Genomic DNA, 26,008 nt, shown 5'->3' with positions numbered 1-26,008 from the left:
GATGCTCCAGAATGAAGTCATACTGTTGTGGCCTGTTACAGTCGTCTGGACAGCAGTAAAAACTCAGCGACAAACTCTTAGTGTATGACAGTTTTAATTTTATTTACCTGAAACCAAAGTCCATGTGATACGTTGTACAATCATTTCTGAAAATACAGTACAGCAGTTTGGCAAAAAATGCCAGTGGAGGGACCGCCTGCCGTTAAAAGGGTAAAACATCAGCATCGCTGCACACCTGCCTTCCCAGATTTGGCAAAAAATCTGCTCATCTCAGTGTAAAGCAAAAAGAAAAATCTATTATCTCATAAAAGTATTTCCTTAGGAAAGATGAACTGTGTTTTTGAACTTATACATAATCTATTACATTTGTCTGGTAAAACAGATGGCTGACTGAGCAGACATGCACCATAGAATAATGTACAACTGACTGTACAAGGTACTAAGCTCTTAGTCTAAAATGAAGGCATGAGGACTGTATGGCAATCTAAGGCTCTTCATGCAGGAGGATGGAAGGACCGATGAGGCGGAACTGGCTAGTTTCCATCAGACATTCATTTATGGGCATTCTGTAAAAATGATGCGTGAACTTTCTGAGCCCCTGTCATCACTTCACTGGCATTCAGCTCTTGTAAGATGTGCTGAAAAACACACATGCACAACACAAAACCAAACCAAAGTTTCTGCTAGGAATTTACAGGAGAGATGGGCTTACTTGGGATTTGCTGTAAAGGGAAAAAAGAAAAGAAGAGGAGACAGGAAGAAACAGATCAATGGACACGAGAAATCACAAAACAAGGTAAAAAGCATCTGAGCAGCAGATCATTTCAATGAATTTCAGAGTAATAAAGGCCATGCAATAAAGGAGGGCGGAAGATTCATACAAATGCAGTTCAAAAAAAGAAATACATACAACACCGTGTCCTGTAACGGTGTGGGGGCGTTTAAATGCCATCATCTCTGCCAGTTGCCCAAACATGCTGCAAGCCTACATTCAAAAATAAGCGGCACCAGCAGTAACACTGAGCCCGTTTAAAAATGCACAAGGTTCCCATTTCTGCTCAGTGTGCATCTGGCACTTAGTGACATTATAAGCTCCTGTTTTTGTACCATTTAAAGTATTTACATGATAAAACACAAGGAGCAGTTATTGCTGTCATTTCGACACGAGCAATGACAGACTGACAAGCTGTGTGTGCAACCACCATACAGACGAGAGCGCGGCAGTAGTTAGCATGCACGTCAAAGTGTACTCACTCTGCAGGTAAATAGGGGGAAGGCGTGGGAAGAAACAACAGTTAGCTTTTCAAATTAAAAAACAAAAAAACACTCTCTGGTCTATCGGAGCGCGCATGCAGAAAGGCTACGCTTGAGTAAACGGGTGTGAATGTATGCAGGAAGAAATGAAATGTATAGAGTCTATGTCGTGTTCTATGTACAGATATACAAACGCCTCCGACAGCAGCCAATCAGAGGTCTGAGCGCCTATCAAACCGTCCACGTTGTGCTCAGTTTGCAAGACTAACAGCTTCTTGGTGCCTTTTTACATATTCAAGTACAGTATGTGCACATTTTACATACATAAAGATTACTGTCGTTAACACACAAAATTAGGACTGAAAACTTAGAATGAATCTCAACGATTTAACTTTAAAAAAACAAACAAACAAAAAAAAAACAACAACAACCCAAAAACACCCCCCCCCCCCCCACACACAACACAGACAAATGTGTTTTCTTCAAGTAAATAAATTTAACAACAGGCTGTACCAAGAATTTACTCAAAATCAAGCTGGTAACATGTCTTTGTCCCCTCTTCCCTCAAATAACAGAGGAACACAAAAAAATATCTATCTATCTATATCTATATATAGATAGATATATCTATATATAGATAGATATATCGATATATCTCGCTCTCTATATATATATGCACATTAAAATACATGTGAAGATTTTGACTCTACTGGTGCTTACCTCAACACTTCAAATGATCACATATGAAATGACAGCTTGGACAAATGGGTCATTATGGTCAAATCAGCAGCACTGAGGTAGCTGTGCTCTGCCTAATGCAGAAAATAATGAATGAGTACGATGCACGGACTTCAAATGTGATTCATGCTTGGGCAAATGTATTCCGCTGAAAGTCTTTGCCCCTAAATTAGTATTGAACTAAACTACGCAGTCCTCAGAAATCTCCATTCCCCAAATTATAAAATATTAATTATTACAGAATAGTAAATAAATTCTCTTTGTACAGCTCAACATGTCGCTCCAACGCAGTGGGCTTCTCTAGCTATTCTCAAAGGGGGTCAAAACAGAGAAAAGCACAACGGTAACATGGAACATAAATCATGTCGGTAAAATATTACTCGAGCACCGGCCACCCAAAAATATGTGCAAGTCTAAATGTACTTAACAGAGGCGTTCTGACAGCGGTTGGAGAAGGTGTAAATGCTGTTGCTGTAATTTGTTCTGAGTTAATGTAACTGTGTTAGATGTGTGCGTTAATGTCCACTTCACACTGGTGCACAAGGAGGGTAGTGTACTGGAGTCAGTCAGGGCCACAAGATGGCAGACACGTTAGTGTCGGTGCTGTAGATCCACAGCACCAGGGGCAGGGAGATGGCCACAAAGGGCCAGGAGATTCCCTCGGCGCATGCAGACAGAGAGCAGCCTTTGCTTGTCGGCTTCTCCAGTTGTTTACCGAATTCCAAGTAGTTCCTGGCCATAAACTTAAGCAGCTCGTCCAGGAGAATGACGGGCATCGAGATCTTCAGCACCATCAACCACTGGGTCATATCCAGAGGGGTGATCTGGAAGATGACCTGGGAGGGAATACGCAAATAACTTACAGCTGCTTTTTAAAGAGAGCGAGATAAAGATTTATGAGGATTATCACAGCATGGGTAACACATAAAACTCTACCAGTGTTTTCTACATGACCGTAAGAAGTGTGTGGTGACGTTTATTCAGCTTTTATAAAAATACACTGCTTTGTCATGAGCTCAGAGTCGATCGATCAACACGGCTCTTATGTCAGTACACTCAATATGTAGCTGGACACAGGAGATGGTCAGCCTCAAAGATGGGAAACAGCAGTGAAGAGATCACCTGGGTGCTTATTCCCTACCAGATAAAATGTCTAACATATACAGAGTTATGTTTTTTTATGTTTAAACTCAAATACTGTTCCTTTATTTCAAGGTGGTCCCAATAATTTCTATGAAGTACCTGAAAGTAGAGGGCAGTCAAAGAGTACTGTACTATCATCGAATACATCAGTACTGGTGTAGCATTGATATTTGTTTCCAAAAAACACAAATTTACATGTCAGATGAAAATGGCTCTATCTGGCATCTGCTGTTTTAAATAATCCTTAAACTTCCAAAGCCCATCCTGACAACACCCAGTAATCACGGGTGGGCCTTCTACACCCCATCCCTCGCTTGTAAGTGGGTCTAACTATGGAAAGTATACTAATGGATATTCATCCTCTGCAGGAGTTTACACTGTTATTTACTAATTATTTATTTTTAAATGTTGGCACATTGTTTAACACTTTGCTTTTAAAGTCTGTAAGTACCAGCAGACTGCTCTCTCTCCCTCCAAACCAGCAGTCGTATCCCTTTCTTGCACTCGCATTGCCTCAGCTCTGAGAGCTTCATCTTTGGCCATTCTGAAGCTGAAGCCAAAGGCTCTAATCAGTTTGGCCTGGATACAAATGGTACTTCACCACACTGATGTCCACTTCAGAGGATTATGGAGGGAAAGCCCTCCATGCCCAAAGATCCCCCTGTGGCAGCGGTGCCTTGTGATTCTGTGTTGCTCATCATTTTTCACTTTAAATGTTACAGAGAAACTGGCCTCACATATCCACGCCTGCTCCATCCCACATTTTTAATGTTCAAAGCTGGTAACGTTAGCCTGAACTGGGAGTGAATTTCCACTTTAACCTCCTAAGACCTAAACTCTTTCATGGCATGCATTTTTAATTTTTCTTTCCTATTTGGGCTGATCGGGACCTGATGAATGTAAAAATAAAGAATTATCTTTTTAGCCAATGTAGTTTCTGAGAAGAGGACATCAGGCCCTCGTAGAGCAAAAGTTAGTGTTGTGGTCTAGACAACCCAAAATGTGATGTCCATATGAGGACATCAGGTCTTAGGAGGTCAAATAAAGTTATTTGAATCTGTTTCCCCCCCTCATGCTCCACCTTTCAAGGTCATTTTCCCCCCAACAAACAATAATAAATGGCCACTAGAGGGCGTCAAAATCCACATAAAAACCAAAACTGCAGCAGACAGATCACTTTGACTTGTGCCAATGTCATCAAGTCATGAACACACTGTTCTTATTTTTTAAACTTACAGGCAGAGGTTCCACATAGAGGATGAGGAAGTGGAGAGACATGGAGAGACAGATGGCCCCTAGCAGCCAAATGTTCTCCCAGGGAGGCATCCGCAGCAGGGACTGGTTCTCTGACAGGCTGGAAAGGAGGGAGCGCACAGATGGTGGATCTGGTTATACAATCTGTCTATCATCGTGTCATTGCAAATGGTTCTTTCATGAGAACTCCTCCACTCTTTAAAAATACCCTTACCTGTTCAGAGCATTGCACATCTCAATGGTGACAAGCACAGAGAGGGCCATGGTCATCGGGTAGGGTGACTCAAACACGTGGCAGTCCAAGCCATCAAACTCTGGGTTGTCTGGGGCACACTGGAGGAAGTGGCTCTGTGTGGAGGAAGAGGGGAGAGTGAGGGGGAGACAAAGAGCGGAGGAAAGCTGAAGGATGTTCTCTCAGACAGACCTACTTACCAGCTGGTACAGAGTGACCTGCGGTCCATCATCAGAGATTGTAAACCACCACGCAGCAGCTCCCACAGTGGCAGCACCTACGTAGCCTGGAAGCAAAGACAGCAAAATCATCATATTACTCACTGGATGTACTGCGGGAAAAAAACAAAACAACAAGACAGCGCCAATCCAGCTCAATTTTAGTCAACCTCCAATAGCCAGATATCTGAAGAATAGCCAGCCAGAAATCAGGGGCTCCTTAGCATTGCGAGGAGGCTTCTCCATAATGTCCAGATCTGGGGGGTTGAAGCCAAGGGCGGTGGCAGGGAGGCCGTCTGTCACCAGGTTGACCCAGAGCAGCTGGACAGGAATCAGGGCCTCAGGGAACCCCAGAGCCGCAGTGAGAAAGATGCTGTCAGGAGAAACCATTCCAGTCAGAAAGTGCTAATGATAAACTGGAGCAAATATGACTTTAATATTATCAACAGCGTTGCTGTGTGAACGTAAAGCTGTAAAACAACAGTTTTATTTCTCAGCTTCATAAAAAACAGAAGACTGAGCTCTAATCTCCTCTGAAGAAGACTCACCAGACGACCTCACCCACGTTGGAAGAGATAAGGTATCTGATGAACTGCTTCATGTTATTGTAAATAGCTCTGCCTTCTTCAACGGCGGCCACTATGGAAGAGAAGTTGTCATCAGCGAGGACCATCTCAGAGGCTGACTTGGCCACGGCAGTGCCAGAGCCCATAGCGATGCCGATCTCTGCCTTCTTCAGCGCAGGGGCATCGTTCACCCCGTCACCGGTCTGTACACAAACATGTTCTTTATAGTAAGTGTTGCCTTTTTCTTCAGTAACACCAGCAAATCAACACGACCCTTACAAAGCCAAGAGAATGAACCATTCACGCAGAAATGGGCAGTTTTGATCAGTACGACAAACTTCATACCATAGCAGTGATTTCATCGAATCCTTGCAGGAACTCAACGATCTTGGATTTATGTGAAGGCTCGACGCGTGCAAAGCAGCGCGCACGAGTCACAGCCTCCCTCTGGGCATCGAGTGTGAGCTCATCAAACTCCCGTCCAGTGAAAGCCATGTGCTCAGTATTGTCCTCCTCGGTCAGGATGCCGATGCGGCGGCAGATAGCCACAGCTGTGCCCTTGTTGTCCCCGGTGATCATGATGACGCGGATGCCAGCCTGCCGGCACAGTTTGATAGAAGCAGCTACCTCCTGTCTGGGAGGGTCCAGCATGCCGACACAGCCGACAAACGTCAGGTCAGACTGGACACAGAGACAAAGATTCAAATGAAAGCCTGCTCCTGAAAAGAATGTGCTACAAGTAGATTACGCAAATGTATATCCACCTCATACTCGATGAATTTGGCAGTGTCAGACAATATCATGTCCTCCATTTTTGGTGGGCTGTCTCGTGTGGCCAGAGCCAAGCACCTCAGGGTGTCGCGACCTGTCCCGTACTCACGGATAACAGACATGATCTTTTCCTTGATGCCTTGGCTGAGGGGAACTTTGCTGTTGCCAACTCTGACATGAGTGCATCTCTCGATGACTCCCTCTGGGGCTCCCTGTGAGGAAGAAGAGAGGCATGAAACATTAACAACACAGCAGAAGACTGCAGCGAATGCAGATCGAACATCTGCACGTATTACACTGGGTATACCTTCACAAACATTTTGCCCATGGTAGAGCGGGACTTGTTTGGGCTGCAGTAGACAGACATGGACTTCCGGTCTCTTGAGAACTCCAGGGTGAACTCCTTCTTCATCAGCTGTTTGATCACCTGATCAGACAAAGAGACAGAGAGGGAGAAAAAGCTGCTGAGCACGAACGGTGGGAATGTGCAGCGCATGCAAGTGAGGGAGCTGATGTCACTCACTGAGTTGCAAGCATTGGCTCTGTCAATCTTTGACAGGTTGTGAACTTCAGTGTCGAAGACATTCATCTTCTCCACCAGACAGGTCAGCGCGGTCTCCGTGGCCTCGCCGACCTTCTCGTACACCCCCTTCACCTGAAACATCCAAACTTTCACTCATTTCTTTTCTATAACATCTTAAATTTGCCCAAAGACTGTGCATCAAAGAAGGCTACCATTAGTTGTTTCGATGATGAGTGAAGGGGAGCTGTGACATTGTGCTACATTCCTGCTCATTAATCTTTGTAGACGAATAAAGCGTTTATTCACCTGGCAAAATATAGTGTTTTCCGTCATTCACGATACCTGCATGATGGATCTCAAGCCTTAATTACTCACTGTGTTTAGCTTACACATATCTTTGGCCAAATGGAGTGCGACTGCTTTGGTGATTTCAGTGCCTTTGTGAGCTCGATGGATACACTGTACAGACCCGTTTATGAGCTGAAGTTGGACGATTCATGCTAGCAACCATTGCTTTGTTTTTCTTTGCCTCATTAATTCATCATGCTGGAGTTTGCAGTGTGTTTTTGCATTTCTTCCAAACATCATTTGCCCATAATCTGAAGTATTGCAAATGATCATGACTGTTCTGAATGTCTGTTATTTGTAGTATATTACTAATATCAACGGAAAAGTTGTGATTGGCTCATGCGGATATGTAATCAAGCAATGATTTGTGCAGCACTAGACTTTGGTTTGCGTTCTGTTGGTGTAGCACACATGACCAGTATCACTCGGTTGTGCTCATTTAGTTGTGGGATGCGAAAAATCACAGCTGAGATTAAAATTTGATGAATTTTTCAACCCTGGAAGCTACTTCTATCTTTCATATACAGTCTATAAGCGTACATAAAAAGATTATTTCACTTAAATCCAAATGTACAGAAGGGTAGCAGCAAAACAGGCAGTCATATGTAATCGTTTTCCCCCAGAACTGAAAACTGCACTAAAACACATAAAATAAGCAGCAGAAAAGGTGCAGACCTCGTTGAAGTCCAGCGAGGAATCATTGCACAGGGCACAGATTGTGGCCAATTCAACCAAAGCATCATACTGGGAGGATTTCACTGGTTTACCATCCTGGTACCTGAGGACAAGTACAGAATATCATGTTTTTGTATTTATGTATTCATGTATTTAAGGATCTGCCAGTTATGGAGAAGCTATAAAAGTACTCACACTTCACCCTCGGGGGCGTAGGTAGAACCTGTGATGGTGAACTCTGACAGAGAGCAGCTGTCCCCTTCAGCTTTGTTGATAATGAACATCTGGAAATGAGAAGAGTCCATGGGACATTAGAAGACATCACACAGATCATGTCAGTGTTTGACTGAAATACCAGAGTCTTTATTGTCAAACCACAAAACCTCCAAGTGAACTCGAATAGATTAAAGGAAAAAAACAAGATTACATTATAAGGCTCCTTGCAGCTGATGCTATTGTTTGTCTGTTATCCTAGAAGACTTTGGCAAGTATTCAGGTTGTGAATGAAATCTAACAGAGACTCAAAATCCTTTCATTAAATGAATCTTCTGAGCAAAAAACAAGAGGAAAAAAAAAGATTGGAAGGCAATAACAGTCAAATATCTAGGAGCTGTGATAGTAAAATAATTTAAGATAATTAAAATAAATTATACCCAGATTCAAGATTCAGGGAGATTGAAGCGCAACCACTGCCTTCTATCTGGACTGGCACAAAAATTGAGGTGATGAAAATAAATGCATTGCAGAGATTTCTGTACCCTCTTCAATGCATTCCTCCACATCTGATCTACAAATGCAGATTAAGACGTGAGGCATGGTTATTTTGATTTATTTGTGCTGAGAGGACCAAAGCTGAAGACCTCTTGAGTTAAGGAGACGCTGTAGCTAAAGTGAGATTCTTAATGCGGATGATTCCCTTTGTGCCACACAAGATGAAAGAAAATCTAGAGATATTTTTACATATACAAGAAATATTCAGAGGTTAAGAAAGCAATAATCAAATTAGTATATTATAAGGCTGTTCGATATAACGATATATATCGGATGACGATATAAAAACATCTACCGTTTCATTCTACGCTATTGTTTGTTTCGTGGTGTCGCAAAATAAACTGTTTACGGCAATGTTTTCTCATCGTTCTGATGGTCACTGTAGTGGCTATATTAATTTCTTCAAGTTCTCTCTTTCTCTTATATTTAATATAACCACACTACTGACGGACAAGCGCCTGTTTTTATGCGTTGTCGTTAGCAACAGCGACGGTAACACCTTCGCGTGCCCGCTTGTTTATGTTCCACATAAACCTTTCACAATAAAGCTCAAGATCCTGTTGAGACTTTTCAAAATAAACTGAATCACGTGAAAGAGCAGATTATTTATGGATGAGAAGTAAAAAGGTGCTAAAAAATAAACCTTAGACTCAAACGTTAGAATAGGCAACCCGCGGCACGCCAAAGAAATGTATCATTTCATGCATCTGTTAAAACACTCGACTCCGGGTAAAGGACGCGCAGCTGGAAACACTTCACGCAAGTCGAGCTGCCCGAGATTCACAGAATTCACAGAAAATTTTAAATTTTTGTGATTTATATCGTTATCAGGACGATAGAATTCTTATATCGGGATATGAGATTTTGGTCATATCGCACAGCCCTAGTATATTATAGAAAAATATAACATATATAATTTACACCAACAGAAAAAAAAAAGTTTTTGTGACCTTTTGAATGAGGAAGCAAACTTCTTCATATTCTTCAAAGTTAGCCTATGAAAAACTAAAAGGCTAAACCAGAAACAACTGGTGAAGACAACTTTAAAAAAACAAAACAAAACAATGAAAGCACTCAGAACCTGAAAAATCACAGCGGAGAACATGAACACTCATCCACAGACTGAAAGCAATGGGGGGATGTGGTCGGAAAAACTTGATTTGTTTCTTTATTACACCTCATATTAAAAGTACACAATAACTGTTGCAGCAGAAAAAAATGACAGTAAATTGGCTGCAATGTTAGAGTGTGTCTCTGTGAGGGGCAGGCTGGGTGGCCTGCTGCCTAATGTGAGAAAAGGCTGTTTAGTTTCTCTCCATAAGTAAACAGAAGAAGCTGCCAGGGAGCCTGACTAAAGAGAGAAGCTGTGCCCAAAAGGAAGACGCCGCAGTGCCAGGCCTACTCCCGCAGGAAGCTTTGATCATTTCGCTCACTCACAAACAAAGATGTACAAAGCCACACAGTATACACACAAACAGGGCTAGTCAGAGGCTGCTTATATCAGAAAATGGATGAAGACAATCAGCAAGCCCTCCTGCAACGACTAGCCAGACATAAAATCCTGGCACTGCCCTGCTGCAGTATATTTAGAGCAAACAGGCAATCCATTAATTATTTCAGTAACCAGTTGAACACTTTCAGGAATGATTGTGGCCTGTCAGAAAAGGATTTAATAAAGAGGACGTACAATCACAAACTACATTTAGGCTGCATGAATGTAGATGGTGTTTTCGCTATGTTGTTATTATTTTATTGTACAATGTTGGGTGCAAATGTACATCTGTAATAAACGATTCAAGTGAATGAGACGTTGCTTTTTATTAGTAACCATGAGTGTAAAGTCAGTGAGCACACCTCTTTAAAAGCTTTTGTTTGCATGTCCCGACTCTGTGTGAATTACGATAAGTCACTACAGTAACTGCAGAATCACAAGGCTATTTAATCACGGCCAACTCCATGTGCAGGGACTGAAACAACTGACAGTAACTGTAAATTAATGCCACCCTTATTCAGGCTGTGCCAAAGTTCTGAGACAGCAGTGAACAGCCAACTAAAGGGGATTAAACTTTAATAAATGCTGAAATGTCCTTTTTATGTGGGGCCAAGTAGCACAGAGGTGCCACTCACAGAGAGAGAGAGAGAGGAAGAGAAGAAAAAGAAACTACAAGCTCACTGCTTTGCAGCTTGGTGACGCAAGGTCAGTTATGCAACAGCAGTAGTGTAAGTCATCTAACTGCTCGATGCAGATTAGAGCAGTGAAAGCGAGCTGCCTTCTCGCTCAATAACCAGAAACTGCAATTTCTCTGCTTACAGAGAGCATTAGCATTTTATAGATAAATGGAAGAAACTGCTATCACCTTATCCAAACATAAAGTAGGGACAACAAATACGACAAAGGACTGACGACCAACCTGCTCAGTAATGAAAAACACTGTTTCTGGGTGTGTGTGAGGGGGAGAGATAAACTCACTCTGCAAACAGACATCTGGTTGGTTGTCAAGGTTCCTGTTTTGTCAGAGCAGATGACAGAGGTGCAGCCCAGAGTCTCCACAGAGGGCAGGCTGCGGACGATGGCGTTCTTTTTGGCCATGCGGCGAGTGCCCAGGGCCAGGCAGGTGGTGATGACAGCGGGAAGACCTTCAGGGATGGCAGCCACAGCCAGCGCCACAGCGATCTTGAAATAGTAGACAGCTCCACGGATCCAGGAGCCTCCGTGGACAGGGTCATTGAAGTGTCCGATGTTGATGATCCACACGGCGATGCAGATAATGGAAATGACCTTGGATAGCTGTTCGCCGAATTCATCCAACTTCTGCTGCAAGGGCGTCTTCTCCTGCTCCGTGGCTGCCATCTCGTCACGGATCTTACCAATTTCTGTGTTAACGCCAGAGGCAACAACCACACCCACAGCCTTCCCTGCTGCAATGTTGGTACCCTGAAAGAACACGTCACATACGTGTTGGCTCAAGTGCAACTGATATCATCGCGCACATCCTCAAATAACAGAAACTTGTTTTTCCAGGAAGTGTACAGAAGCTAAACACATAAGAAGTAATAGGAATCAGCAGGATGTGTGTGATATCACATGCAGACTCGGGCTTACAGAGAAGAGCATGTTCTTCTTGTCTTGATTGACGGCGCGAGGGTCAGGCACAGGGTCGGTGTGTTTGATGACAGAGACAGATTCACCTACGAGGACAGAGGAGGGTTAAACCGGTTTGCATCCTTCTGTAGATGATTTAAGGAAGAACGCTCAGCCAGTCGTCTCCACAGGCAAATCTGCAGTGCTGGTTATTCATCTTTCAGTGATGATTCACATGAATGTCTCAGAGGAAAAAGGTGTTAAGTGGGAAGAGCGTCACAGCAGACCTCTGGGCTCATTCTGTTCATCAGTTACTCAAAGCGACCAAGTTGAATTTTTAGCAGGGACCATTTATTCAGACAAGCTGACTGACCTCAGTTTAACTTACTTTAAAGGCTTTGTGGTGATACTTGTGTTTTAGCTTAGAATAACTGCCCTATGAGATTGTTAATTCATTTTTTTAAGAGAATAAAATAACATTTGTCATTAGGTAAGCTTTAGTCTATCCATTACTTAATAAGGATTAGCATTCAAAAAATTAAAAAATGTCAACTTTGATGTCTGCCATCAGCAAAAATATCTTACCAGTCAGGATGGACTGGTCTACCCTGAGGGTCGTGGATTTGATTGAACAGATGCGGATGTCAGCGGGCACCTTGTCTCCAACTACAAAAAGCAGATCCATAATTAGAGAGAGAGGAAAAACCCAATACAAATATCAAACCAAAGATAATGCTACTGTTACAAATCATGTAAAGTTGATTAATTATATTGAAAGATTTAGAGAAAACACATTGCAATCTATGCATATAAGGAACAAAACTGACAGCAGTAGTCATCTTTGGGCAATTATGAGGAGCTACATTGGAAACAGACACTTCTCTCTAGAAGCAATAACTTCATGGCCTCAGGAAACTGTTAGTGAACCAGGTTTGTTGCTGCATCCACAAATCCCAGTTAAAACTCATTACATGTAATGTAAACCAGATTCAGAAATGCTGCCACCTTGTCTGGGCCTGAGCTAATTTAAGATGGACTGGAGCAACGTTCAAAACTTTCCTCTGATCTGATTAAACCAAATATTAAATGATTTCCACAAACTATGGACATTAAATGCAAGAAGAGTGGAGCATACAAGTTAAAGTCAACATCTGTGACAGGGATGGGTGAATTAGTGCGCAAAGCCTGGATGACTTGTGCATCAGTGAAGACGCCACTGAAGCTGCAATTAAGAAAAGGTCTTTTTCAGTGAAGTTCTTGCCTATTTTAGAAAGATAATGTAAAACCTAGTATTGCACATCTATCATCAGCATGGCTCAGCAGTAAATGGTTTATTAAAAAGAATCATCCGATTTCAAAAGGCTACATCTTCTTAAGTAACGGACATAGAAGCTTGTGGTAAATTTTAACAAATATGGCTAAATATAAACTTTCACCTACAAAACATTGCAAACATCTATGCAAATCTCAAACTTGTCCCATACTTTAGCGAGCATGTCTGGAGTAACTGCAGCTCAACCTCCTCTAACAGTACATGTTTTGATCGCTGCCAGTTAATATGCCGTTTCCCTGTTGAGCATCGATGTGCAGGGGCTTGTGTCTTCTTCAGGGCGTGGTATAAAATAGCTGACAAAGGCAGACATAAATTCTTAGGCAGTGAATCAGTCACTTCGCTAAAGCCTACCTCCAAAAGAGTTCCAGGATACATTCAAAGCTAAACGATTTAGCAGAAGAGAAAGATTTCAATCACACATCCAATCAAAAAACAAAAGCTAACCACAAAGGAGAAAGGGCAATCTTAACTCTCCACCCATGCATTCCTTGTACAGTACCATTTGTGGGTGGGTGTACTGGCCAAATGAAGATTTAACAGATGAGAAGGTGTTTATTTGCTACAGGCAGTAACTCTGCTTTAGAGTAAACTAAATTTATGAACCACAGCTCACTATAGCGTGGTTGTTATGCCTCACAGCAGCAAAGGAGTGCTGCCATTGGTGTGGGAAAGAGAAGGAGAACCAAAGACAGAAGGAAATGAAGGACTTGTGAGCCATAAAAGGCTAGTCTCAAAGGAAATGGCCAATTTGGGTACATCAGAACTGCAGTGACCCAATTCAGCTTCCTAATCTTACATAAAGGCAATGGAAACTGGGGAAATGGCTCAGGCTATGGCACAGTTCCGTGGGTGTAGTCTACTTATACAGGCCTACTTAGTTAAAAATGTAAATTGTGTCACATTGTTACAAAAGACTCCTTGAATACAATATAGCTAGAATCCAGGAAACGGTACTAGGCTGCCAAATATCTAAGAATGTAACAAAACATCTAAACAAGGCTGAAGTGGAAACTCACCCAAAAACAAATAATGATTTTTTATCAAATGTACCAGTGTCCAGATCCAGACTGAGGGAGACAGGTATTGTATGGCTAAACCAGCCTTGGCCTTGAAGGAGGAGAGGGGGGGAAAATAGCAATGGGACCACTGACGCATGCAGCCAAAAAAGGAAAAAGAATTTCAACCTGTTTCCCAATCTGCTGATCTGGTTTAAATGTGGCCCTACGATGGCAGACATGTTCTCATCACTGCCACAGGAAGAGACAGGCAAGATGCAGAACACAGGAGCAACTCGTCTGCATTACCTTGGAGATTCTTATAGATGTTTGGAATAGAAGCTGCAAACATATTTTATGAGTGCATCTATACAGTCTAATCCAATGCAGACCCTTGCTCTAGTTATGTGTACTCCAGCCCGCCTGCTCTGTGAAGGTTGATTTCTCACTGGGAGGCATGACCCTATGTAAAGTTGGATGATCATCAACTCACCCGAGTGCCAGAAACACTCATCTGTCAGCAGGCACTGGCCAATTAAGGCAGACAATGGCAGCATTTCTGAGAAGACAAATGTTGAGCTCAGCTGCATCTTTAAACTATCTCAATGTGGAAACAGACGTGCAATGGAAGATTTGCTTATGAGAAGGTCACGCACCCGAATCAAATGGCCCGACACAGGCTCAAAGACATTTCACATTAGAAACCAAAGCGGAGCTTACACAGAACAATGTGGCAACCAGAGACCGTGAAATGTCAGTGAAATTCACCGACTTCTAGCAATGGCAGGAGAAATAACCATTAGCAACATGAAGTTAAACTTTGAGCTAAAGAATTGAAGCGACTACCAACAGGGACAGCTATACGAGGGCGAGGAATTCATTACATGGGTAACTATGCAACCAGAGCCTGCAGCGTCCAGCGACCAAATGTCAGCTACAAATCAATGAGCAAAACACTTCACATATGGAAGAGCTGAAGGCTGCCCCCTGAATTCACTGTCCTGGTTACACAGCTGTAACACTTTACTTGAATTATAGATGTCAAATAATTTCATTAGAATTGAATTAAAGAATTGCCCATACCTAACTTTTACTCAAACTTGCATCCTTTCTCGCTGTGTAACACTTCCTGTGTCACGTCATTACTTTCAAAGAAATACAAACTTCTTAGGGAGTGCTGAGCCAAGACACCAGGAGCTAGATGGCCAGCCTGCTAACAAAGGTTCCTACTGATGTTCTCATGCAAAGTAACCAGTGCTCTGTGACGCCGTGACACACGGGACCTGTCTTGAGGCTGTGTTACACTGCAGGCCTGCTCTGGTGAAGCGAGTATATATCATCTGTCCCTTTGTGTCAACATCCTACTTGGTAGCAGTCCAAGCATTTCCAGAGGCATGACCACGTCTTCACCTCAGGGCTTGCCAATGGCTCAAACGGTCTGCAAATTTAACGGTGGCGAAAGCTAAGACCTGGTGATACGTCGCCACCTATATGACTCCCAGAGGTGCCTTACAAACAGAACAGGCAAAGCAATGACTGAACTGAAAGTACCAGCTTTGACTGGCACTTGCACCTGCTGTGCGTTCAGGGACAGCGAGTGGTTATGCTGGCCAGGCTTCCTTGGGGCCGTCCAGGAGGCTACATGTGCTGATGGCAGCTGAACAAAAGGCTGCGCTCCTGTCATGTAGAGTGGGCTGCTTCAGAAGAGTCAGCAGGCAAAGCTTATTGCAGCTTTCCAGCACATCTCTGACTAACTACCTCACCATCTGCATTTACATATTTATGCAAAGTGATCCGGTATTAGCAAATGGTTTATAACAGATAAGCCACTAAGCTTTCATTGGGTTTAAAAGTTTGCTACTCTATTTGGGACCAACAATGGAAGAAGTCCAAAGCAGGGAAACCTAACCGACCAGTCTCATTTGTGCAAGTTTACTTTTTGCAAGGACAGTTTGTTGTACCAATGTCTCCTTTGCCCTTTGGCCATTGCACTAGCACATTTCCAGAGTAATGGGTGAGATTCAATTGTTTTTTTTTCCCTGATCAGCAAACAATACCTGAGTAAGTGATGTTTAGTTAGCTGCTGCCTGGTGAGAGAGATATGAATATAATCTAAGAAGTGACATTTTTCTAACTTCCTGCTTCTGTGTTGTCACAGATGCAAAACACGTGTCAGGTTTTGACCCTGCAAGCACCATTTCCACACTGTCTCCCTGGGATCTCTGCTGCTCTTTGTCTGGTATGAATCTTAAGCAGCAGCAGCTGGCTGGGGCTCTTCATAACATGCAAGTGTTTCTCCTGCCATAGTAACACATCTTATCCCAGGACCAGGAGCACTAAAGTTCCAGCCAAAATTAGTCAAGCAGAGGATGGTAGGAATTCCATATGTTTGGCATTGCAAATTTAAATTGGAGCTGAGAACAATGCCATATCAGGTACTGATCTAATAGATCCAACCATAATGATAATAATTTACATGAGTATTTACCACAGCCTACTTCAAACATGCAAAGATGTGGACATTTAACTCACTGCCATTGAAAGAAACCAAGACGTATACAAAAAAAAGAAAAAGTACAGTTTGTATATAGGCTTTAAAGCTTGGATCAATAAAAGGTGACACGAGCAAACAAAAGCTTATCAGTGACATCATCAAAGCGGTTCCTTAAAGTCTGACATCTCATCCCACCTTGAACCAGTTCTGCAGTATTTAATGTGCACTGGTCCTGGCCTTAAATACTGCGCATAACATGTACAGGCCTGCTTCTATTGCTTCATCTTACATCAAAGACTGCTGCTGCTAATTTCCCAGGTGTTTTTCCTCATATTTTTATGTTATTAATTCAGCACATGGAAGTACTGAGACACTAAAATGTTATTTACTAATTAATTAAATAAATTATACATGTAATTACTATTTATTTTACAAATAAAAATTATTCTAAAAGTTATTCTATATTATTCTTTTTAACCTGCTTTGTCTAGTTCATTTATTTGTGTGGTTTATATTATTTCCCCCTCATTTATTCTACAGTAATGCTATTTTTAAAACTTCTTACAGCTTTTTAATTTTTTTTTCTCTTTATTAGCATTTATGCTTGCTCCGTCTTAAAGGGCTCATCAGTCTTCAATGAAGCATTTTGAACTGCACTAACAGATTCCCAGCTGTGAGTGCGGTTTAGGTAAACAAGGTTGACCGCCGCACATTAAGGCAGCTTTGTTACACATGATTTATTCAGACACTTCCATGCATACTCCTATCAACCCAAGCTCAACCAGTGCACTGCTTAGTTTGAATGAAACCCCTGTGACCCTCCAGGACTACATCAGAGGGTTGAGTTTTTTGAAGTCCGCTACTCCGGCTGGCAGGATGAAACCATTTCTCTCAGCCTTGCTGAAAAGTCAGAAGCCTCTGCCAAAAGACAGTCCCTCAGTGACATCGGACGATTGCCAGACCACATTAAATGCCACATACTATCCATGGTGTCTGGAATCTCAGTGGAGGGTGCTGGTGCTGATGGGCAGGGTCGGTGTGCATTGAGCGTGATAGGGCGGGATGGTTATTCACGAAGCACTTCCCTATAAGGTCATCTCTCTCTAGCACAATAGGAGCAGATGAGAGATCCTCCCCCTGCACTCCCCTCCACAAGCCCAGACTCCACAATTTCACAGGCAACGGGGAACAAACACACCGAGCTCTGCCGCTCTGAGAAAAGGCAAACATCCAAATCTGCAAACCCTTAAGGGGCACCTATTACGCTCATTTCCAGCTCCATATTTTCTATTCTTGGACTCTTTCAGAGTAGCTTTGCATGACTCACATTCAAAATGTATTTATTTATATAGCTCATACTGGAGCTTGGTTGAGACTCTCAGCTCATCCTGTCTGAAACCAGTTGTTTAAGACCCCCCTCCCATCACGAACACAAGCTTTGTACGCCTGGTGGATTGGGCTTCTGTGCTTACAGCTAGAGCTGAGTACCTGAGCTCTCCATATCTTAATATGGATGGATGAGAAATATCTTTACATATTCACCTCACTGATGTCATAATAGAGGCAAAAGCAGAAAAAAGGTTTCAATCGAGTGTTCAGAGCAGCAAGTAAACTGACAGCTACATGCAAAGGACTTCAGTTCAGTAGACTTCACGTTATCTGACAATGTGATTTTTTAGGGATTAGTTAGGTTGAGCGATGTCAGCATTTGCTCGTTTTAAAACCGCTTCATATTTATGCTATAGTAAATGTCTGATTAATAAAATCAATCACAAAAATCTACTTTTGATAAACGTCTGAAAAATGCATTTAACAGAACCTAATCATCTCCACTGTATGTTCAGTAAGAGTTCATCTGTGAGGCTGATAAGCGAGTAGGAGGCAGCGTTTAAACACACAGCGGCAGCAGCCTCACAGAGCCGTGCAGTTTGGCTGCTGGTTATTCTTCTCACGGCTGAGGCAGCCACAGAGGGTTCATCTCTGTGTCCTCTATCGCAGCTCGGCTAAGCAGCCTCCCAGCCAGCATCTGCGTCATCACAATCCTCCTCTGCATGGCAAAGGTCACTTTGGAGCTTCAGGAAAATATTATTCATTAAAAAAGGGAGCCTGACAGGAACCATTGTAAAGGATAGTTGGAGGATTAAGCGAGTAAGTAGAGCTGATGAGCAACTCCTGACTGTGTGATAAAGCATCCAAATCGTCTCCCTGCTGGGTTGCGCTCAAGCTGCTGACAGCAAAGCCTCCAGCTACCTTCATCAAGAGTTTTTAAATAACTAGGTCTCTAATATGCGAGAGCATCTGACTCACAAGTTTCTGTTTTAACCAGAGCCAAAAATTTCACTCAACTTCTTATGAACCTAAATTAACATGTCATGATTAGCACTGTCAAGAAATTAATTTACATATAGTATAGAAACATATCCCAACTAGAAGGATATGCGATGTTAAAATGCAGATCACTCCTACTTTCTGTGCTTTGTCAAGGTCACACAGGAGTCCCGCTGAACACTGTCCCACGTCACCTGCTGTAGCAATGTTCCCCCCGAGCAGGAGGGGAGGGGAAGAGGCTGACACCTGTCATCTTCACGACTGTCACTGCCTCTATAAATACAGCATTCTATAATCCATAATGAAAGCTAAAAATAAAACCCACACGATGCACCAAAACGCTAAGCATCACTTGAGGGGTTTAGGTTCAAACAGAGTATCAGGACAGCGTTTGAAGGACTCATTACTCCGTTCACGCGTTCCCGTTCATCCCTCTGCAGTATTACATACTGCCGTAGGGGAAACGGCACTATTAAAACCAAAGCCTTACATCCTGAAGATTTCAGCTGCTGAAATGCGCTGACTGCAGGGTGGGAAAGTGTTGAGTTGGGATGACACTTTAGAAGCTTTGTAAGCTCACACGCACAGTTACAGTAAGTGGGCCTTAACAGCATGTGTGCGCAGCCCTTTGAGACAATGGGTTAATAGGAAAATCTCAAAATACATCAGCCTTACAGGGTGAGTCACCGTGCTGCTGCAGTGGCACTTGGGGATGGGGGAGGTCTGAGCATGTGCTAAATAATAAATGTCCATACCTGGACTCATATGACCTGACCATTACCTGAAGCAGAGCCAAACACAGACGAGGTGCTATCTTATGAAAACACCAGATGTCTCTGATATTTAAAAAAAAGCCATAAGGAAAAATAGTCTCTTTCAGAGTGAAACCGTGGCATTAAATTGCCAATTTTCTGTGAATCTCAAGGTTTATTTCTATCATGTTCATGTGATGCCCTGATGCTTCTTTTATGAGAGAAAGGTCTGTCAAAGCCAAATCTACTTTTTCCTAACAACGCGTATAAAAGCATTACGGATGCAGGTCAACTTACCAGCAACCTCCACTATGTCACCAGGCACGATGTCTCTGGCCTTGATCCTCTGCACAGTTTTCCTGTCCTGTCGGTACACTTTCCCCATCTCAGGTTCATACTCTTTAAGCGCCTCAATGGCGTCTTCAGCATTGCGCTCCTGGCGAGAAGAACATGAGATTCAGGGCAAATATTTCTGAGTTGCTGTGCAGCAAACTATCACGATTGCAGAAAGCTGGACGCTTCCTTTGGAGGGGCACTGACTGTTCTCGCCGGATGTGCGTGCATCTCTCCTCGGGTTGTGTTTGGGGACATTTAGGTGTTAAGTGTATTAAATTTTCTCATTTTCCAATCTTACTCTTCACCAGCAAGAAAAACATCACTCAAGCCCACACAGTTTGAAAATAAATAAATAACTAGAGAAAGGCTGCTGATGAAAACCGGCAGCCTGTTCCTTTTGAATAGGAAGTCTTCTTTGAGACAAAAATAACTTTCAGTGCAGTGTTTTTCTGCATTGCCTGTGAAGTTTAATGGTAAAACCTTCAACTCACAGCGGGGCTGTAATGCAGATACAAGGAATGTTTAATTAAACATGCAGTACTGTTACGTAGATTTCAGTACTCGAGCCTCTGAAGGAGATCGTGAACCCAGTTTGAGCTTGTTTTTTCATTTTGGATGATCAGATCATGTTGCACTGGACGCAGGATCAAACTGATAGAGGTTATTAGTAAACTGATAAGGGATATTTATTTGAAGTCTGTCACATTGGCGGCATCTGATTTAGCTCGGCTTTATTAGGATTTTTTCCCTTACACTGACACGCCTTCAGTACTAATATAACTGTAGTTTAACACATTGCTTTGAAATGCTAAAAATACCACATTCATATTCATGAAATTTGATTTTTTTTCAACAAAAATGCATTAAACCCTGATGATATTCAGACATAGTGCTCAAACTGTCCAAAAACAGAATTAAGTACGAATAAAAATGCAAAGCCGTGATTCGCTATGCTCTCACCTGCCACACGCCGACGATAGCGTTTGCTATAAGAATGAGTAGAATTACAAAAGGCTCCACAAATGCGGTGATAGTTTCCTCTCCCTCCTCAAACCAGGCCAGGACCTGAAAGAAGTCAAATAAACCATCAGTATTTATTAGACATGTCACAGAAAAGAGAGCTCTCTGCCTCGTGCTTGCATATAGCACAGCTCCATCTGTCCAGAATCAACCTTACATCATCATCATCATCATCCTATGACCAGAAATGTGTTTTGTAAGGTCACCTTAGACCAAATACAATCTTGAGTTGAAGTGAGCTTTTGTGTCAGTTTTTCGGGGAAAAACAAAAACAAAACTCTGCTCTCATCCAAGAGAAGTCAAGTGTCTCTGAGTACGACTGTTACCACTGTGGCTTCACAAAAAGGGGACAAAATCCAGAAAGAACTAACCACCGTTTTTCCATGGAAGAAAAAAAACTAAAGCTCACATCTCTGATAAAACTCGACTGGTTTATTTCTTTCAAAAAGAGATCCCTTTTTAATACTGCCGTGTTGATTTTATGTGAGGATTTAGCCACCTGCCAGAATCTTCACATTAAACTCTGAGATTATTAATAAATTAGGATCATCAGCAGCATATTTTTATACAATATCTGGGAGAAAATAATATCCCGGCTAAAATCCATACATGTCATATCATCCCTGAATACAACACATTCTTGTCCTCATGGGAATCCTGCCGGGGGATTCCCATGATGCATTGAGTTTTTCCTTTCCAGTCACCTTTCTCGCTCTCTATGTATTAACAGACCTCTCTGTGTTGAATCATATCTGTTATTAACGTCTGTCTCTCTTCCACAGCATGTCTTTTATCCTGTCTTCCTTCTTTCACCCCAACCGGTCGCAGCAGATGGCCCCGCCCCTCCCTGAGCCTGGTTCTGCCGGAGGTTTCTTCCTGTTAAAAGGGAGTTTTTCCTTCCCACTGTCGCCAAAGTGCTTGCTCATAGGGGGTCATACGATTGTTGGGTTTTTCTCTGTATCTATGAAGCGCCTTGAGGCAACTTTTGTTGTGATTTGGCGCTATATAAATAAAATTGAATTGAATTTTAAAATGGAATAACAATGTTCTGACTTTTGTTGTAAACAGCAGACCTTTAAAATTCCTAGTTAGGTTAGAAACATTAGAAATTGATTTATTCTATTCATTGTGAGCAGCTGGTTATATACTCATATGCACAGTGGTATATAAACATACATACATTGTAATTACTGGTTTTTACTGTTGCTCTGAAAGCTATAAAGCTTGGCTAAGCTGCATATGGACAGAGGCTACTTCATGAGTAATTCCTTCAATAATGCAAACAGGTGGCTGTGGAGAAAGCTGTAGGGTTAACACGGTCAGACCTCCATTAAGTTAACACTTTTTAAGCCTGTCAATTTTACTTAATTCACATCACGAACACCAAAGGACCAGTCTCAACATTGTTACACGCACACACTCAAAACTGCCAGGAAAAGAATTACAGTATATTGACCCGGAGTCTCATTTGGCTTGCTGTTCCTGAGAAAACGGTCTTTAAATTACCCTGTCTGTCACTAGCAATTAGTTAATCTGCCATAATGTATAAAGCAATCAACCTCAGTAAGACCCAAGTGTTTGACTGCAGTGGATGCCAAAGACTTTTGAATGGCATAATTCAAAAAGGCAAGCATAATGCTTTAATAGCTGTCTCAACACAGAAGTGCTTATAATGCGCTATTGTATGTCATGGCATACAATACATGTAAAGATACTATTCTAACCAGCTACCCTCTTCATTTTAATATAATGGCAATCTGCTTGTCGATGAATTGATTAGTAAAAAAATAGCAAAGAAATGTTAACTGTGGTGTGTTAGAAACCAGAGTAACCTCTTCAAACATTAAATCCATCCATCTAAAATCCATACACACTTTTAATTAATTAAAAAAATAATAACTAAAATAATACACTCTGAGATACTCAGACCAGCCCCTCTGACATTGCTGCCATGTAATTGGCTGATTAGATATTTGCATAAAGAGCAGCTAAACATGCAGCAGGCGACTGTGAATCACTTCTGGATATGGTTTTTAGTTTTTCGAAGAGGTTTGATGGTTATATACACATAAAATTTACACCGACGCTGGTGTGCACTTCTGTCTGATAGAGAGCCCTCCCACTGAGGGGTGAGGAACCAAATTTGGTCTCGAGTGGTGCTCTGCTCCACTGTCAGACAGCAGCGACTGACACCTCTGTATCACCTGACACCAGGCACCACTCTTACCAGCTCTCTCTGTCTCACACACACACACACAGGCAGCCTCAGTTATCAAAGTCTTCTTCAGCCATCTGTTACGTTAGCAGTCATTTATAGAATTAAATAGCAAGGATGAATCTTTGCAGTGCTAAAGACTGCTTTAAAAAAAGAAGAAGAAGAAAAAAAGCACAATTTGACAGCAAAATGTAGCAAAATAAAATGCTTTTATTTTGATTTTACTCAATTTAGCTTTTGGGAGCAGATCAGAGAACATGTTCTCATTTACTTGTTACATTTTATCTAAACACAGTAGAAGAACTTAAGAGACAAGAAGAGATGTGCAAGTTAACCATGATTCCACCTTTAACATAAAAGAATGTTTTAAAAAGTCCCTGCAGCTGACAGGTACATTTCATAGGCTGCAAGCTGCATGGTGGATCTATAGTTTATACCATGTGGAAATGTTCACTTAATTTAGCTTGTAAATTGGCTCAGACACATGGCAGTGACGCTGTTATGTAAGTGTAAGCCATCAAACATATATCCATGTAGCATTGGATGCCTGCGGCCCGGACGAGACCGAGTGCAAGTTATTACACAGCAGTCACGCTTGGCGACTTAAATGTCTTACTTGGCACATGGTGATAGCAACTCAATGCTGCTACTGCTGTTGTCACCATTCCTCAGACGGGCTGCTAGCCTTCTCAGCTGTTTAGCTCCCATATGTGAGTGTAACCATAGGCACGTTATACAAACCGAAGACGTTCACACTTCAGCACTATGCGCTGAATAAATAGTGTGCTGCCATTTATGACACCGGGCTTTATAATAATCCCATCTGCGGCTTTGGCTTCATGTAAACACTTTCAGACAGGAGGTGGAAAGAGGAAGCTATTTGAGGGATGTGAAAAGGTTTCTTCTGACTTTAAGATTAGCACATCATCACACGGACACGCAGGGGGTGACAGGACAGGGGAGTTAACACTGAGAATAAAACTAAGAAGCTCAGCTGAATTTCGAGAAGAAGCCCGCAATTCAGTTTCAGCTCACTGAGCTTGGGATGAGATGACTGAAAGCAAGTCTGTGTGGTACATTAAAACAAACGCTCTAGCATATACTTACAAAAGATATGCATGCAGCCAGCAGAAGAATTCGAACGAGCAAATCTTCAAACTGTTCGAGGACGAGCTCCCATAAAGATTTCCCTGCAAAGAGAGGGAGAGAGAGAGGGGGGAGTTAGTGAAAAACAAGCCAATCGCAGAAACTTGCCAGCATAAAAATGATGGGAGTGGTGTGAGTGACAGCAGTGATTACCTTCCTCCGCTGGTAACTCTGTGTGTGGGTATGCGGTTGTCAATCCGGGGATCATACAGGAAGCAGGCAAGAAGAAAAATAAATAAATAAATATATAAGTAATATATGAACACAACAACAACAACAAAAAGTTTCCCACTTGAGAAACAGCAACTCTGCATGTTTGTGAGCGCTACTTTCATAGCTCTAAATCTCAGGCACATTTAGGTGTCAAAGCCACCAGCTTATTCTCAGTTTCATGTGAGACTTTTGCTCAGTGATTATTCAGTCATAAACAGTGAAAAAGAGGGGAATTTCTGTATGCACGCCTCAGTTTGACTGTTAAACCCATGAAAGAAATCACACTGCAACTATTTAATACTTTTGTATGCAAGACCCCATGTTCACATGTCTAGAGCCAACAAGGGTACATAATTTACATCAGTGATGCTTTATTACACAGCAGGAATAAATATTTAAATAAAAATCCAATCAGTGCAAAGGTCAAGGTGAGCTAGGAGGGGATACCGTCCATGGCCTCCCGGTTGATATTAATATAAAACAGCTGTTTAAGCCTGGGACAAGAGAGATTAACTTTGGCAGTGTTGGTCCAGTAAGCCTGTACCTACTGCTCAGTGTCCAGTGCACATGTATTACAGTTTTGCTGAGGAACATTCAACAGGGTTACCGTGTGAAACTACCGCGCCACATTTCCCCGCTGCTGTCAGCAGTGTGGCCGCGATCACAGGCAGCTCACGCGCCGTTACCGCGCACAGCTACGGCCTCTGAGTAATGATTAACTCGTTACTGTGTAAAACACGGGAAACCCTCGAGGTGACGTCAGCCAAATCACCACACGGTCTGATGATGATGCTGGCGACTTTTACCCCGCATATCAAAAACTGAGCTCGCGCTGCCCACGCCACCGTGACATGACACTTTCACGCCGTGTCTCGTTCGCAGCCGCAGCGTTTTTGTTTTTCCGTCGCTTTGCGGTTTTTAGCTGTCGTACCGTTTAGGCCCCATTTCTCCCGCTGTCGTTTCACCTCGTCCAGGGAAAGTCCTGTGCTTTCATTGACGCTGAAATAACTGTAAACTTCTTCCACACTCTTCGTGTGAGCGTTCTCCATGGCGGATAGACGGCTCCTTCTCACTCAGCTGTACCCGAGGACACCGGTGGAGGATACCTTGTGGCTTCCTACCCTGTGAGGACTTTTAGAGCAACGAGGACTTTGTCAGCTCGGATAGCTATCGGCAGCTACTGACAGAGGTGTAACGTGTCCCTTTCACTTCTCGGCCCCTATTAAGATTTCCTTCACGACGGAAATTTTGTAGCCAAATTCCTCTTCCCCGCGTGGTTACTGTGCGCCTCCCGTTATGTCCGAAAATAGTGGGAAAGTGTCTGCAGCAGCGTCCCGTGCCGAGGACTGCATTCACCCGGTCCAGTCCTCCTCTGTGCTCCCGTGCCGTACCCTGCCTCACCGTGGCGCAGCTCTCAGTGGCTTCACGCGCTGCCGACAGTCTGGTTTTATCAAAGCGCCTCACTGCTGCCCCTCTTCCCTGCGCTGCATGTGGACTCATATCATTGGACGACCCGCGTCAGCTAAGGAGAGCCGGAAAAAAACCGGAACATAACCAGGAAATGAGAGGCCGACATACCGGGGGGTTTGTTTTACGTAAGC

At 42.7% G+C, this 26,008-nt stretch overlaps 1 protein-coding gene across 2 annotated transcripts; it reads right to left on the bottom strand.

Annotated features, from left to right (window-relative positions):
* Positions 1–77: 77 nt before the first annotated feature.
* On the bottom strand, positions 78–25,853 carry atp2a2a (ATPase sarcoplasmic/endoplasmic reticulum Ca2+ transporting 2a). 2 transcript variants are annotated; one of them, XM_006797507.3, is made up of 21 exons: positions 25,339–25,851; positions 24,348–24,365; positions 24,156–24,238; positions 20,774–20,878; positions 19,775–19,913; positions 12,161–12,241; positions 11,597–11,682; positions 10,964–11,428; positions 7,918–8,006; positions 7,723–7,825; positions 6,700–6,831; positions 6,484–6,603; positions 6,170–6,388; positions 5,751–6,086; positions 5,388–5,608; positions 5,010–5,212; positions 4,822–4,907; positions 4,604–4,737; positions 4,372–4,489; positions 2,708–2,828; positions 78–722 (listed from the first exon to the last, which is right to left on the bottom strand). In XM_006797507.3, exons 1-21 carry the CDS (start codon positions 25,454–25,456, stop codon positions 709–711), a joined length of 2,991 nt encoding a protein of 996 aa, XP_006797570.1. In that variant the 5' UTR covers positions 25,457–25,851; the 3' UTR covers positions 78–708. The 2 variants fall into 2 exon arrangements, with proteins under 2 accessions (XP_006797570.1, XP_087705076.1); XM_087848950.1 differs by lacking the exon at positions 78–722 and having other exon boundaries at positions 1,706–2,828; positions 25,339–25,853.
* Positions 25,854–26,008: the final 155 nt, after the last annotated feature.

The sequence above is a fragment of the Neolamprologus brichardi genome, chromosome 12 (assembly GCF_056152115.1).
Source record: "Neolamprologus brichardi isolate AB-2024 chromosome 12, ASM5615211v1, whole genome shotgun sequence".
Lineage (NCBI taxonomy): Eukaryota > Metazoa > Chordata > Actinopteri > Cichliformes > Cichlidae > Neolamprologus > Neolamprologus brichardi.
The sequence above is the reverse complement of the archived record's forward strand: the minus strand, read 5'-3'. Positions and strand labels throughout refer to the sequence as shown.

Excerpts from the sequence above, each read along its gene's own strand:
- atp2a2a (XM_087848950.1), bottom strand. The coding sequence starts at position 25,456 with ATGGAGAACGCTCACACGAAGAGTGTGGAAGAAGTTTACAGTTATTTC. Across the intron at positions 6,832-7,722 it reads CCTCGCTGGACTTCAACGAG|GTGAAGGGGGTGTACGAGAA; the intron begins GTCTGCACCTTT and ends TGGATGTTTCAG. Across the intron at positions 5,213-5,387 it reads AACGTGGGTGAGGTCGTCTG|CATCTTTCTCACTGCGGCTC; the intron begins GTGAGTCTTCTT and ends TTCTCCTGACAG.